Raw genomic sequence first — 17228 nt, forward strand, 5'->3', positions numbered from 1 at the left:
TTACTGAAGGGATTTTGTTACTCTGCATTCTTAAAATACTTCAAAGGTATTCTATTGGATTGAAGACATAGGACATACTTGGCCAGTTCACAGTTTTCATATTTTTCAATTTAAGCTTTTTGCAGTGCATTTAGGATCTTGTCATGTTGGAAAATTCTCCTGCCAAACTCCTTGAGATTGAGAGATCATCTTTTCTTTCACTATTTGGGCACCATCGATAAGAGATATCTTTTCTACACCTACTGCACTCATGCAACCTCATAATTAACACACTCACACCTCCACATTTCAAGCTAAATATAATGGAACCCATATGATCCAAAGGAATTTGGGTTTTTCTTCTTCATTTGAACACAGTCTGGGTTCTTAATTGTTCAGGCAATGCATTATGTCTTCAACACCATCCAACCTCTGCTCCTTAGGGACAAGCTGACTGAGATGGGAGTAGACTCACACCTAGTGGCATGGATCGTGGACTATCTTGCAGACAGACCTCAATATTTGCGTCTTGGGAACTGCAGGTCCGACATTGTGGTCAGCAACACAGGACTGTACTTTCTCCGGTCCTGTTCAGCCTATATACATCAGACTTCCAATACGACTTAAGAGTCGTGCCACGTGCAAAAGTTCGCTGATGACACTGCTATTGTGGGCTGCATCAGGAGTGGGCAGGAGGAGTACAGGAAGTGAATCAAAGACTTTGTTAAATGGTGCGACTCAAACCACTTACACCTGAACATCAGTACGACCAAGGAACTGGTGGTGGATTTTAGGAGGCCCAGGCCCCTGATGGACCCCGTGATCATCAGAGGAGACTGTGTGCAGAGGGTACAGACCTATAAATAACTGGGAGTGCAGCTGGATGACAAATTGGACTGGACTGCCAATACTGATGCTCTGTGTAAGAAAGGTCAGAGCCTGTTATTACATGCATTTTTATTACTATTTAATTTAATATTGTTTTTTGTATCAGTATACTGCTGCTGGATTATGTGAATTTCCCCTTGGGATTAATAAAGTATCTATCTTATGTGGAGTCATACTGCTTTGTGATCACAGGTTAAATGTGGATTTCAACGCAATATGCTGAAAAATAGTAACTTTCATACTTCACTTTTCAACTTCAAAAAAGATCAGACTTTACCTTCATATGGGCAATCTGATCTTGTTCCCAGTTGTAGCGTTTCATCTGATTTTCTTCTAATTCAAACCTTGTCTTCACATACTGATCATAATTACCCTTGAAGAAAATTAAAACAAGACTTGAAATTCAAACAAAGTATGGTCAGCTTATCAGTTTACTTATATTAAATAGTTTACCAATTGGTTGTGCCTAGAACATTTTCTATTACTCAGTTAATGCAATACAATAATACAATATATATATATATAGTCTAGTCACCCATGCTACATTGGAAAATTCATTTTCACTGGAAAAATGCAACTTTTTCAAATCAATAACTAGTAGTAATTTTGAACAATCCTTCAACTAAACCGAATTTAATCAGCATGCATACTAAAAGGACAAAAATAAAAATTTTACACAACATAAAAACATAACACCAGCAAGATGTACAGTTCATAAAAGGATAAAGCCAGTCAGTATAATCCTTAGCACTAGGGCTACTTAAGGGCATGTACTCGGACAGGAATGTAAAAGAAACAATACCATACCAGTACATTGTAAAAGGATTTCCAGATAAATGAATACTTACTGTGTAATACTTTAATTTTCGGTTGTGCAAGTGAATTATATTAGTGCAAACTCCATTCAAAAAATCTTGTGAATGAGATATCAATACTAGAATCCGTTTAAAACTGAAAAAAGAAAGAAACACTTAAGGACTGGTTCAAAAACAAATTTAAAAACAACTTATTTTTACCAGACATCTTAAGAATTTTCTCAACAGTTGCACTTTAACCTTAAAAATTGCCATTACTATATTATATACATATACACATTTTTTATATATATATATATATATATATATATATATATATATATATATATATATATATATATATATATATATATATATATATATATATATATATATATATATATATATATATATATATATATATAGCTCAAAAGAATTAAAGGAACACTTTTTAATCAGAGTATAGCATAAAGTCAATGAAACTTATGGGATATTAGTCTGGTCAGTTAAGTAGCAGAGGGGGTTGTTATTCAGTTTCAGCTGCTGTGGTGTTAATGAAATTAACAACAGATGCACTAGAGGGGCAACAATGAGATGACCCCCAAAACAGGAATGGTTTAACAGGTGGAGGCCACTGACATTTTTCCCTCCTCATCTTTTCTGACTGTTTCTTCACTAGTTTTGCATTTGGCTACAGTCAGTGTCACTACTGGTAGTATGAGGAGATACCTGGACCCTACAGAGGTTGCACAGGTAGTCCAACTTCTCCAAGATGGCACATCAATACGTGTCATTGCCAGAAGGTTTGCTGTGATGAGCACTGCCAGAGCCCTACAAAATGACCTCCAGCAGGCCACTGGTGTGAATGTATCTGACCAAACAACCAGAAAGACTTCATGAGGGTGACCCAAGGGCCCCATGTCCTCTAATGGGCCCTGAGCTCACTGCCCAGCAGCATGCAGCTCGATTGGCATTCGCCATAGAATACCAGAATTGGCAGATGCACCACTGGTGCCCTGTGCTTTACAGATGAGAGCAGGTTCACCCTGAGCACGTGACAGAAGTGAAAGGGTCTGGAGAAGCCATGGAGAACATTATGCTGCCTGTAACATCATTCAGCATGAGCAGTTTGGTGGTGGGTTAATGATTGTCTGGGGAGGCATATCCATGGAGGGTCACACAGACCGCTACAGGCTTGACAAAGGCACCTTGGCTGCCATTAGGTATCAGGATGAAATCCTTGGACCCATTGTCAGACCCTATGCTGGTACAGTGGCTCCTGGTGCACGACAATTCCTGGCCTCATGTGGTGAGAGTATGCAGGCAGTTCCTGGAGGATGAAGGAATTGATACCATTGACTGACCACCACACTTTCTTGACCTAAATCCAATAGAACACCTCTGGGACATTATGTTTTGGTCCATCCAATGCCACCAGGTTGCACCTCAGACTGTCCAGGAGCTCAGTGATGCCCTGGTCCAAATCTGGGGGGAGATCCCCCACAACATCATCTGTCATCTCATTAGAAGCATGCACCGATGTTGTCAGGCATGTATACAAGAACACAGGGGCCATACAAAGTGCTGCGTACAATTTTGAGTTGCTGCAATTAAATTTTGGCAAAATGGACTAGCCTGCCACAATTTTTTCACTCTAATTTTTGGGGCGTCTTTGAATTCAGGGCTCTGTAGGTTGATCATTTTCATTTCCATCAAACGATGTGGCATCCTTTCGTTCCTAACATTACCCAGTCTATATCAGTATAGATATCCAGGAGGATTTCTTTTTCCCATTGAGATCTGATGTGTTTTCAAAGTGTTCCTTTAATTTTTTTGAGCAGTTTATATATCTATCTATCTATAACTATATCTATAACTATCTATATATCTATAACTATCTATATATATCTATATAGATCTATATCTAACTATATATCTATATAGGCTGTTTAAACACTGTTTAACTACTTCACTTTGAAATAATCTGTCAGTGAAGTGACAATTAAAATCCCTAAACAGGACAAAATCCTAGTAAAGGGAGCCATCTAGTGACCAATACTAGACCACATAAATCCCTTATCTGAAAATTAAAAAGGTATTTAGTAGTATTGTTATATGCATGTCTGACTGATACATTTCTGTTTTTATGTTAATTTATGGTTCATTTTTTTCTTTAAACAATCAAGCTAATAAATTTGAGTGTAAATTACACTATACATCGTCCTAAGAGATCTTTTGAAAATGGAAGCTGTCAGTTTCCATAGATGACCATTTTAAGTAAAGCAATATTTTGCTTTTCCCCATAAAATGCACCAAGAATGTTATAATCGTGACACTACAGGGTTCTGTGTGTGAAGTAAAAAATAATTACAACTTACTGACTTCACAATGAATATTCTGAAATGCTTTCCAGCATAGCCATTTAGTTCACTGGCAGGCTAATACTAAAATTTAAGGTCTACTAGCTAAAGTGTTGACATTACTGAAGGAGTAATTGGGACTCAGAAGTACAAATACATTTTTCATTTTGTTTTCACATTCTGGATTGGCACATTTATGCACAGTTTCATATACATAGGTCTATTTGGAGTGAAACAGCCAAGAGAGCCATTTACTTTTGAATTAATGTTAACTTCATCCTTCAGCTTACAGCAAGTTTTGGTGCATTCTTCACTGTTACTGTTACAACACTGAAACTGAAGTCACATAACTTGTGAACAAAAAAGCAAACTAGCATCATTCACACAAGCAAGACTGTGGCTATGACAGTGGAAAAAAAATGTGCATTTTTACTTAATTGCTCATACACATATCTAAGAAACACAATTTACCTCCACAAAATGCAAGAGAGATACATTTTTAGATCTTCACTAAATACATGTATTAAGTCCATGATATTAAAAGTTAAGTCTGTACAGTAAACATTAACGTTTGTGCTAATCCTAAAGTCACAAATTATATATGGCCATCACACTGCAGTCTAATTTAATTAATACAAGGTACAGGAGGGGTTAAACTTTAACAAAAGTTATGGATATCATTTAATAAAAGAATATTTGAATTTATATTACAGTCAAAGTTCTAAGGTGGATTTCATTTTGCCAAAATTTTCTGATTGGAAGGTAAAGCCTGTGGCCAAACCACTGGAATCTGGATCATTGATTCAACTCCTTCACTTGGATTATGTTGTCTAATGAAATGGCAACAAGATGCTACTCATGCAGCCAAACCTTCTTTTAAAACTTCATGCAAAGATTTTATCTGTATGATCCATTGGGAAACACGATGTCATTGTTTAGTAGTATTCTAGTTTTTATATGTCATTTTCAACTTTACCTTTGCATTTTCTGCACAGTTCAGGGATGGCAGTTTGTGAGAAGTAACTGCATGAAGGCAACATATATCTCAAGTCATGTTTGTTGGTTAGTTTCTAAACCTTTGGCAGCATGTCTTTTGCCAAGTAACATGCAACATTGTCTGTGATTTTATGTCTGCTCAACGTTTTCTCGTTTGACATACCTCTCACAAGCATAACGATATTGTTGTTTTCGTTTATTCATCCTAGTGCTTGGCAGTATACCGGTTCATACCAAACACCATTTTTTATTTTTGTTATGATATGGATTTTTCTTATACCGCAACACCGGTTTAAATAGCCTAAACGACGTTTGAAACGTGGTGCATTACATGCGTTAGAGGTATTGTGTGGTGAAAATGGACAGAGAACATTCAGAAATTGAAGCTGTAGCAGATGATAAAGTTGTACATGATGTCACAGTAGAACTTTTGCTTGAAAAAGGAGTCACATCTCGTCTGGAGATACTTTGGATTTAAAAAGTCGGATGTGGACCATTATGTTCAAATGTGTGAATACTGTTTCTATACTAGTAGATAATACTGCAAGCCAAGTTGTATTTTTTTCCAATACTGTGTAATAGTGCGACAACATGTTGACTTTACTCTCAACGCTTATGACGAGAATAAATCGACATTTCTACTTTATTCTCTTAAAATAAGAACATCGTAAACTAAACTTCATCTTAAAATGAATATTTAATTTACTAGATTTTCTCAAACCCCATCATAAGTTATGTAGCACATTAAATGCTTTGTGTTGTGTTCCCAGAGCTGTGTTAATCGGTAATGCTTCTTAAACTGACTTCCTCTTGCACTAAGAGGAGGCGCAGACAGCACACAGAATACATTAATTTCATGATATTCCTGCTCCCTGAACATTTAGAATGCCAAAATAAATACTTGATATAATTTTCATGATGAAATGCATTAAAGCATGTATTAATCATGTTGGGGGCACGGTGGCGTGGAGGTTGAACCGCTGCCTCGCAGCAATGGGGTCCCGAGTGTTCCCTGCTTTAAATTTGCATGTTTTTCTGGTGGGTTTACTCTGCATGCTTCAGTTTCCTTTCAAAGTCATGTAGGATGGTGGGTTTAGTTATGCTTTATTAACCTTGCTAGTGTATGTATTGCTCGTATTCACCCTGCGATGTGCTGGCGCCACATTCAGGATTTCCTCCTGCCTTGCACACAATGCTTGCTGGGATGGGCGCAACCCTGAATGGACGGCATAATTAAACATGTATAACAAAGATTTTTTTTTTAAAGTTATGAACACTCCGCGGTCTAAGTTTATAACTAGTTTTAATTTCACAAGGATGTTTATCGTGTTGTGATTGGTTATGTGGAGAAAGAAAACGGAAGGACAGGAACTGGGGGTTTAATACCTCAGAAAGAGACAGCACGCAAGCAATAAAGAAAGCCAGAAGAACATCCACTGAATTCTGTGTTCGTATCTTCGACCACCAGATCACAAACCCAACATTTCCGCAATATTTAAGTTTGCGATACCCATTCATAGATCCAGTTTTTTGGAACCTCGTCAGATCCACCATAAACTTCTCTACACTGAACGTACACCTGGGGACCTCTTACTGAGAAGGAGCGCACTACCGCCTCTCTACTGTGCATGTTTAATACCTGTTTTAATGAATTTCATCATGAAAAATTCTTAGCATTCTACATTATCAGAGAGCAGGAATATCATGAAGTGAATGTATTCTGTGCGGCAAACGCTGCCTATTAGTGCAAGAGGAAGTCAGTTTAAGAAGAGCGTAGCGATTAACAACTGGGTCGGGGAACACTTAAAGCATTCAATGTGCTACATAACTTATGATGGGGTTTGAGAAAACTCTAGTGAATTAAATAATTATTTTAGGAAGAAGTTTAGTTTACGATATTATATAATAAGAGAATAAAGAAATGTCGACTTTAATAGAGTTTTTTTTTTTCCTTCAGTGTCTGTATTTTTTTTTCTTCACTGTGGCCCTAATACTATTCCGTAGGGCTACACCACAAATAGCATTATATATGCAAGTTGCAGATGCATTATTTATGTACAGTATATAGCTTAGCTTGAAGCAAGGTCCATATTAATGCAGTTTGTCTTAATGATGGTTCAGTTCACCAAGTTGCACTTGTTTTATTTTATTTTTATTTGGTGAATACTGTATAATGCACCTGGGTTTGAAGTCTTGGAAGTAATAATATTATTACTGGAAGCTGCACTATTATTTAATTGGTATTATTTATTAGTTTAAAGATTATGCAGTTTAATGATGGTAATGTTTTTTTAAAAAGTCACTTTAACATGTCAGTGAACAGAGACTTAACATTAACAAAGGGTAGTTGGTTTACAAAAAATATTTACTATTTATTCCTTTTCTAAGACATTGTTCAGTGCAATACAACTTTTGACAAGCACCTCTGGATATTTTACTAAGTCTAAATGCCTCTTTGGATGGTTGAAAATATGTTGTCAAAATTTTCATTTAAGTTGTTTGCAAATATTGTTCAATAAAAAGGCTCTATATTTTGACTGCAACTGTCATGCAATGCGATTCCTTCTCTCCATTAGTGCCACACCCTTGAAAACTCACTTTATAGAGCCATGCAAACCTGTATTAATACTTGCGTGCACATTAAAATGTTTTTTGTACAGTTCTCATGACAGCGGAATAGGCTATTCTTAGCCAGTAATAGCAGTGGAAATGTGGTTAACATCCACTCATGCATGGGGGGCTGGGGGAGTCCAATACCGTGAAACCAGTATAATTTGTTTAGTCATACTGCCCAGCACTAGTTCAACTGGGTTTTCAGCAACAATAATTCATTACCTTTTTTTGCATTGCATTTACTGTAGAGTTATGTGTTGTCTGTGAAGCTGGAATAAATTGTATTTGAAAATTACCTCAATCTGATCAATCAATGTCTGATCTACGTTTCCGCAGTCAAGGAACTGCTAAAGACAGATAAATATTTTTCTGTACCAACTCAACAATTTTTCCCCCCTCTGCTGTACTCATATTGACAGAATAAATGAGAGACTATCATATTTTGTCTTCTCAACAAGCTCACACACCATTAGGCTACTAGTCCAAAATGAAATGGCAATACAACTGATTGAGGAGGTTTCTGATTTGCCAGACTTACTATGTGTTCCACACATCTATAGATCATGCTAAGTAGAGGTTGGAAGCAAAATCCCCTACAAATGCTTGCAGCGACTGGAGGCAAAATGTTTATAATAGTGGTACAAAATCACAGCCTTTTGCAGTTTAGTAAATGCACAGGTTTAAATTGCAATTTCGATGTAATTGTGCAGAACTATCGTATGGAATACCATGATTGTGTTTGTGGGGGAAATGCTGACCATAACCCTTACTCTTAAAAATTAGCAAGGTCATAATTTTGCACTTAATCACCGCTTTCCCATTTCCAAGCACCGCTTTCCCATTTCCAAGACATTTTTCGAACCACAATCATTGACCTCTTCATCCTCTCAGCACTAGGGCTAGGCAATATGGACTTAAATACTTGGGATGAAGCAGCTGGGAGATGCCACCACTTTACCAACACTCCAAAGACAACTTGATGCCCATTATCCTAGGTGCGGTGTCTACAGCACAGTGATTGTGGAGCTGCTTTTATTCTAGCTTCTCCAAGTAGTACCGTCTTCCTCAGCTAGTTCAGACCCAGGTGTGCTACATTATTTCCTCTGCACACCTGAGTAACTCACATGGTGCACCACTGTTTCACAGCATACTGGTTGAAAAACACTGCTCTATGTGATACATAAGGCAAAATTTGTTTGTAATGGAGTATAGCCCTCAATTTCAAAAGATTAATGTCCATTTTCATTCACTGAATACTTGATAATCAGGGACAGGAACAATGTTAGAGCATTCAAGCCATCACATGTGATTAATTTTCTTAGCAGTAGCAAGCCCAGTCAGTTGGAGAGTTAATTTTAATGAAGACTCAGCACTGCATCAGCATTTGTTTGGAAATGCAAGCTAACTAGCATAGTAAACGATCCACTGTTTTGCCTTTTCACCATTTTAAACACTAAAATGAGTTTTGCCTGAAAACAAAGGACCTCTTTTACACAAGGATTCAAGGAATACATTGTGCACACAGCATGGAACATTCTCTGACTTGGTTAAAGGGCTTTCCCAGATCTACTCATTATTATTTACTAGTTGTGATATATCTAGCATATGTATTTAATCTGCTGAAAAAGGCCTTCCAGTATTTAAAGTTTGGTTTCTGTTTTGCCATAATTATGCTTCTAGTTATGATTCTTTTTAGTTTTTGCTGGAATTAAACAATAGTGGAACAGTTCACTTTATCCTCTTTAATTACCTACTTTATCATGATAAATGACAAGAGGATACAATATTTGGCACTCTTGCCCTCACTGACTCAGTGGCTTTACAAGCAAATGCTATTATTTCTCTTGCTTGCTTAATTGAATTGCTGCGCAATTTCCCCACATTGCTCACTTGTGTGTGTATGCATATCCATTAAGCAAAAGTGTAAAGTAAAAGGTTAGCATAGTCACATTAATGGGTAATACATGAGGAGATAGACATGCAAAAATATTTGACATGTATCTGGCGCTTGGATAACTTGTTGCATTATAAATTGGCCAATTGTTTATCATTTACCATGTAACCAGCCTCTCCTCAAAATTCACCATTTAGGGTATATGGCACTGCACTCTCATCAACACATGGTTTAGAAAAAAACTATGCAAAGTGCATGGTGTAGACCTAGCATGGGTTGCCACGTATCATGTTATTTATATTGAGCTATAGCTTCGAAACCAGTGTGGACACATCAAGTATATACAATGGTTTAGATGTTGGTTACAGCAGTCTGGAGTACTATGAGCAGTTGCCTTTAATAATAGAATTAACAGAGCCTACTTTATTGAGTGTTCCTGCTCAGGTTGAATTAGTATGTGCCTTATGGTCCATGATGTCAAAGCCACACTGACAAAAAATAGAGACATATGTATATATGATATTTGGAATAACTCATTTTATGACCTGCACAGTACATTTCGGAAAACACTGTGGCACTGATGCAACATTAAATATATTATTCATGTTCTTTTGCATAGAATCTTACAGTTGTAATCAGTGACCATTAAGCATTATTGTAGTGTTGTATCTTGATTGTGACAGAGAATAAAAGTGAAAGAAAAATGCTAACTTTTACAAGTCCTATAAATTTACAGCAGCTGTTACAGACACAATTCAAATGTACTGTATGTTTTTATTGTATAATATTAACAATAAGAGCAGTTTACTACTCAAAACAGTGAACTTGCCATGGAGCCGGTTTCAGACTCACGACCTCCGGATTATAAGTCAGCGGATCTTAACGCTACACCACGGAGTTGGCACATTTTACTTGCACCTTTTGTGAAAGTGTTAATTTGATATTTGGCCATCAGCCTTCACATATTAATCATGTCTACATTTTGTTATTTATTACTAAAACACGAAAAACATTTCTGTTTTAACAATGTTTTTACACAGATTGTTATAGACACAAAACACACATCAAATTATTTCCCCTTACAATTCTGGGGAGCTCACTCCCAGATAATCAATCAAGGCAGGAACTGGGAGAACTTCTTGCCCATTCTGAGGCGGTGGGGGATGTTATAGCAGGCAGCTTGGCCTTATCTACACATTCAGAAGACAAAAGAGGCTGATGGGGAGGTGTGAAGGGATTTAAGGTGGACCGGATGTACGAGTTTTTTCATTGACTCTGGTAATTCTAGTATTAAAAGCAACACCAAAGATTGTACATGAAACACGAGGTCTATTGAGTTTAAGAAACTGTGCTTGATTACAAAATATTAGATGGACCAAGGATCTGAAATATCTGGTTGTCTGCTGGGCATTCAGAGTTTGTAATCTGGCTGTATGGAATTAAAAACGGGTAGTTCCAGGAGTCTGAACTACAAATGCAAGTGACATGACCCGTTATAAAACCGTTTACTTAAATGAAAATATTGTGAATTATCTTGTAATTTACCAACTCAACTGTACAGATAAAATGACATTTGAATTTGAATGTTAAGTAATCATTTTAATTAGTATTTTTCAGTTACTGGAGAGAAACCATCATTAAATAAAAAATATACTGTACAATAAGCACATTAGGAAGTTCACAATGACATCATTCCTAACCCCAGCCACCACTGTTAGATACAGGGATTCCCCAGTGTATCACACATTAAAGTTCAAGTCCTATATAGTATTTTGATATTTATGAATGCAAATACTAGCTTACTTAAATGATAGTTGGGCAACTACTTGATGGGTAAGCCATTATTTTAAAGCCATCACTGTTAGTATTTAGACAATTTTATATCTCTCTATTTAAAAAAAAAATCTTCAAAGGTTGGAGGGAGACGAGACATGATTTTCTCAGAGAGACACTTTCACGTCCCGTGAGACGAGTCTTTGTGCCAAGAGATCTAACCACACCCAGGGCCAGAAATAAAACAAAGAATAGATGACAAAGTAGATTGTTGTAAAGAATTCAAAAACGTTGGTGCGGTACACATGCAGAGCAGGTTACAGATAATGGAAGTACAAAAATTCAAAAGTGTCACCAAAAAAAAAAAAAAAGGATAGTAATAAATGAACAGTGAAATATATTGCTCAGATTTAAACTTTAAGTTGGAGACTTGTAGATCATATAATTTGTGTTGCCATTTTGGGCAGACTAGTGCTTCTTCCTAATGAAGAGGCATATCTGAGAGAATTACAAGATTTGTTGCCTTGTGAAACTGAACTCCTACGAGAGAAATCATTTCTCATTTGTTTGAAAGCTATAGTCAGACACATTTCTTATAGAGAAAGAAATTGTACTGCCCCTTGAGTGAATATCTTGTGTTGTCACGATTTAATTCCAAACAGGGAAACAAAATTCAATGCGATATTGATGAAAAGGTAAAAGCGAAAAAAAGATCGAATATATGGACATAGGTGATATGACAGAAGTGTACTGCGCGACATGCAGATCACATGGCACGGCAGCAGCAAACCAACAGCTGATCGAGCAAAGAGGTTTTTTTTTTAAAAAAAAGTTTCCCATTGTATCACCATTTAAGAGAACATTGAGCAAAGTTAGCATTTTATGGAATACTGCAACTTACTGTTTAAGTTCCTCCTCCAGCCACACACAGGCATCCAGATCAAGGTGGTTAGTGGGTTCATCAAGCAGAAGCATGAAAGGCTTTATGAATAATGCTCTAAAAAGATAAATGCTTGATTAGTCAGTTTGGGAAAATGTATTCCATCTTAAATACATTTAAAGACATTTTTTACATTTATTATTATGCAAAATTTTTTGCAAAGAGATTAACAGAGGATAACAGAAAAACCCCAACCAATCAAATTCTCATTGGTGAAACTTGCTCAGAAAATACGTATATAAGAAAAAGGTTTTTGTGCTTCCAACTGGAATGCTACAGTTTCTCCTTTTCTTTGCAAAACTTGCAACTGAGCACGAGAGTAAAAGAAGACAAAGCATTCAATCTCTGGGTAGTGTAGCTTGGAGAGTGAAAGAACAAACTAGCTTCCTAGACACACAAATGATAAAGACACATTATAATTATTAAAGTCCCACAAATGTACTTTTTGAGGCAAAAAACAATGACATGGTGACTTATGTATGATGAACAAGATATTTGTTTTTTCACAGGGCTCCAAGTTCGTTACTCTAGCCTGGCATTAAGAAAAATGACAGGTTGCTATAGAGTGCAAAAACATACATCTTAAGTCACACCACATGTAAACACGACGTTAAAAACATCCAAACAGAGGCAACACGAGGGGTTTTCACTAGTTTTTAAGAACAAAAAAATCGACCACTTAATGGATTTCCTAGCCCACAATCACAGTCTCTCTCTACAGCTTACACTTTGGACACAGCAGAATTTACCACACGGCATGAATGCTCAAGGTAGCCATTGCTGTCTTCTAACAGGTGACTGAAGTATATTAAAACACAAACAAAACACACCACACATAGAACAAACAAGTCATATCCACAAATTATGTAACAATCTTACCTTGCTAAGGCAACCCTCATTCGCCAACCTCCACTGAAATCTTTCATTTTCTTTCTCTGCATAGCAGGGGTAAAACCAAGACCATGAAGAATGCGAGATGCTCTAACTTCTGCTTTATCTGCATCCAACTCCTCGAGACGCTCATAAATTTCCATAAGCTTTTCACACTCCGCTGCAAAACAGGAACAAGACCAAATATGCATACATGCAAATCAGTATCCATTTAACTTAACTGGTAATCATTTTGATAGGATTTACCCAGGCACACATCGCAAAAGACATTAAACAAACCACTGAATAGTTGTAGGGCTTTCAAAAAACTTACAAAGCCAACAATATAAAATGCAAAAACTGTAAACAGTACACTCAAATAGTATCTCAAATATTCAAATAAAACTATTCAACTGAAGGGAAAGTATTTTAAAAATATTAAAAAGTTACTGATTCTTACAGTCTTCATGTGCTAGTCTTTCTGCCTCCTTCTCCAAGACAATTCGTTCTTGATCCACCTCCATCACACACTGCAGAGCTGTTTTCTCACTAGGTGGCATTTCTCGAGAAAGGTGATAGATGTCTATGTGTTCTGGAATTGGTACTTCACGATGACCAATTGCAGACAACAACATAGACTTGCCTGTAATGAAAAGTTTCTGTTTAAGATTTACTTCAAAAGTAGTTTTTCCAAATTCCCTATAATCTGTACTCCATAATTACTTTTTCCAGAATATCATAGACTGCAACTCACACTACAGAGGATTTTTTTTTTATTATTAAAAAAACACATTATTCTGTTAAGAATAAAATGTTTAAAAAAAAATCCATTCAATTCTGACACTTTTTTGCCCTTCTGTTTACACATCTTACTGAACATGTGGGTAATGTACCTGTGCCATTAAGTCCAATTAAACCATAGCGCCTTCCAGAATTCAGTTCCAAACTTGTGTCACTCAGTAGTTCTTGTCCATGAAATGTAAGAGATAGGTTAATGATGTGGACATCTGTACTGTTGGGGTGGGAGGCCAGAACTCCAGTTACCGCACGAGCAGCAGTCTTTTTAAGTTCAAATTCATCTAATTCCTTGGTAACATTTGCCACATCTGTCAAAAACAAAGAAAAACTCCGATTTTAACCTTTGATCATAATTACAACATTTTGACATATTTAAAGCCATTAAATTTGCATTATTAAGAAAACACAGCAATACAAGCATACTTCTACAGAAGCATCCAACAGTACTACTAAAGTTAACTAAGAATTTATGCAGATTCAACAAAACAAAAAAAACAAAAACACACACACCCAGGTGCAAAAAATACTAGAAATAAATAGAATTCTTTCACATGACCCACTAATTAAAATGCTCATATTAAGATTCTCCAATACCTAAGGACTATAATATAAAATTAACCATTTCCCAATAAATAAAAACTTTATTAGCACAAAAATGACACATACAATTCACTGAAAACCATTTACTGCAGGTACATTGTAATGTAAATATAATCTGAGTGCTACCTAGTCTACAAGTAAACAAGCAAGTATTTTTTGGCAACTAAACAAATAAAAAATATACATCTATGAAGCTTTCAAGCGGACGTCCCAGCGGCAAAAAAAAAAATTTTCTATGAACACCTAGAATGTTGCTACAATATGTCCAGTAAGACAGAATGATTTCGCAAAGAAATCTGAAAGTATGACCAAAAAGTCTATAATATCTTTCCTACATAGAAAATTAAAATGTGACATCTCATTTGTTATGTATTCAAACACTAAACCAAAATGCTTATTACATGCCTGTTAATAACAGCAAAGCATATATCAGAAAAGCCATTTGGTTTGCATTTTACACTATCAAGCACTTTTAAAGCTGTTTCAGACTCCAAATGCCTCATAGTGCAGATGGACACTTCAATAATAGCTTAGGGAATATTACAATTCTAATAAATAGTTTTACAAGCAGTGCTCAACTGAACACCAAATGGAGACACAGAAGCACATAGGTCTCCGTGTTGACCCCATATGACAACTTTTGCAAATCAGAAAAGAAACAAGGAATTTTTTTCTTACATAAGAAAACTGTGAAATTACCACCTTTCACTGTGGTATACATATTACTATTTATCCAAAAATCACACTCTGTACTTTTGTGAGTGGCGATTTCAATACAGACTCCTATTTCCATCAGGTGGCAGATACATAAAGCCTGAGTTATATAATTAATATTAAAATTCCAAAAAAAATTATTCTGTTTCTCACCATAATCATCAGCACCATTTTCTTGGCTTTCTTGTTTATCTGCCTCATCATTCTTGAATCCATTAAGTTCATCGCCTTTCTTAGGACGCTGGCGAGCCTTGGCTGCTTCCTTCTTCTTAGCTGCCTTCTTCTTAGCCAGATCAGAAGGCATGTTTACAGGGGGAAAGTGCTGATATTCCACTGGCGGCAAGCAACCTACAGCCTTTAAATTAATTCATACACGATAAGTATTATGGGCTATAAAGTGAGGATAACAATACTATCTGAAAGAATTCAGTAGCTAATAATAATGAGGTAAAGGAAGGTAATATCTAAAGAAAAAGAGGTATTAATAAAAGATAAAATTAGGTCAGATATGAGTGTCATTCCATCCAGGATTGATTTCTATATTTAAGAGTGCATGTAAGGATAGGTTTAGTGAAATATTACCAGCACCATGGACAGAAAAAACACACAGCTATGGTTTATAAGAAAACAATCCAAATGACTTGGTATTTAGAGAATACATGGAAAGAATAGACAAGACTAATAACACTCCCTTATGAACCAGTCAGTATGTAAGCCCAAATCCTTAACATGTTCTTTATTTAGTTGTATAATTAAGAGGAGCTCAACAGCGCTGCAAGACTTCGGGGGAAAAAAAAATCAAACTAGGTGGGATCAACGTAGTAGAAACACTTCTAGGTGCCATTTAAATATTTAAAGAAAAAAACACTTCGAAATAAAACAAAACTATAAATGACAGGTGGCATAAATTAGATAAATTACAATTTAAAAAAAATGTCATAACAGTGTGATATTTCCAGGACTTTATGACTGGTTATCAGGGTTAAACTCCAAATACGACCAAGGCAAAACTGGGCCTCATTGTAGTTTTGCCTCACTTCGGCGCTATAACTTGTGATTTCTTTGGACTCGGAACCCTAGATCGGTGTCAACCTTAACAACATAAATATGTTACAATATAAAAATACCATGACGAAGAGCAGTTTCTGTTGGCATCTATCAAAATTTCAATCAAAGAAGAATTTGGCGGTTTGACATGATACAAGGGAACAGTAACGACTACCTAACCACGAGGAGCGCTTCACCGACCAGGATGCAGAAACCGGCATTTGAAAGTAGGCCCGGACGCTCTCTTCCTCACCTTTCGTGTACACTACATCGAAACTGTTCCAATGCCTAGAATCTCAGGAAAACAACAACTAACGGTTAAGTAACTCCTAGGATTGTTTTCGGCTATGTTAGGAAAATCTAACTGAAAACTGAAATCTAACATCCTTGTGTCCCACTCTCGCCGCACTGAACAGATCTGGTAACCGCACAATCAACACATGACGGGGTGAACTCATGATATCATTAACCGAATTACTTAAAATTTAATTCTGAAAAAGCTAACTTCCATTCTAAACCTAATTACCAAACATCACCAGTGTAATATCTTTGGTCCAATTAATTTAAAACCTTTATTACGCACTTCTTTCAACTTACCCCGCCTGTGTCATAGAACGAACCGCCGCTGAGCTAGAAGCAGTCAGTCTCGCGTGCCCCTACAACACCGGTACACGGACCAATCAGAAAGAACGCCTTATTTGGGCATTGAAGAGCGCCTACGAAACCACGGGACGCTGGAAATTGTAGTCCATTTTCCAGTTAGCGACCGCTAAGTGAAAGTAGTACTGAACTCTGTCTCCCAAAATACCCCGCTTTCTTTCCCGTTACTGTCCAGTAGTCGAACACTTAAGCGTCGTAAATGCTTGATTACTGTGACACGTTCAATTGCAAGTCATTGTACAAGTCGGTGTTTAAAAAATATAATCGAAAAATATTAAGTATGTTTGTTTATGTCACACTTT

General features: G+C 36.4%; 1 protein-coding gene across 3 annotated transcripts in view; it reads right to left on the reverse strand.

The window, feature by feature from the left end:
• The window catches only part of abcf2a (ATP-binding cassette, sub-family F (GCN20), member 2a), a 35166-nt gene extending 18224 nt beyond the window's left edge, over window positions 1–16942 (reverse strand). Inside the window, exons 1-8 of one of the 3 annotated variants that reach the window (XM_039753227.1) lie at window positions 16864–16942; window positions 15373–15574; window positions 14001–14213; window positions 13568–13750; window positions 13117–13288; window positions 12199–12294; window positions 1716–1818; window positions 1145–1240 (exon numbers count right to left, since the gene is read on the reverse strand). In XM_039753227.1, coding sequence (XP_039609161.1) covers window positions 1145–1240; window positions 1716–1818; window positions 12199–12294; window positions 13117–13288; window positions 13568–13750; window positions 14001–14213; window positions 15373–15523 — 1014 coding nt within the window. In that variant the 5' untranslated portion in view covers window positions 15524–15574; window positions 16864–16942. Of the gene's footprint in view, window positions 1–1144; window positions 1241–1715; window positions 1819–12198; window positions 12295–13116; window positions 13289–13567; window positions 13751–14000; window positions 14214–15372; window positions 15575–16519; window positions 16612–16849 lie in introns of those variants that run through there. The other 2 variants (XM_039753228.1, XM_039753229.1) reach the window with 2 other exon arrangements.
• Window positions 16943–17228: the final 286 nt, after the last annotated feature.

The sequence above is a fragment of the Polypterus senegalus genome, chromosome 5 (assembly GCF_016835505.1).
Source record: "Polypterus senegalus isolate Bchr_013 chromosome 5, ASM1683550v1, whole genome shotgun sequence".
In the NCBI taxonomy this organism is placed as follows: Eukaryota; Metazoa; Chordata; class Cladistia; order Polypteriformes; family Polypteridae; genus Polypterus; species Polypterus senegalus.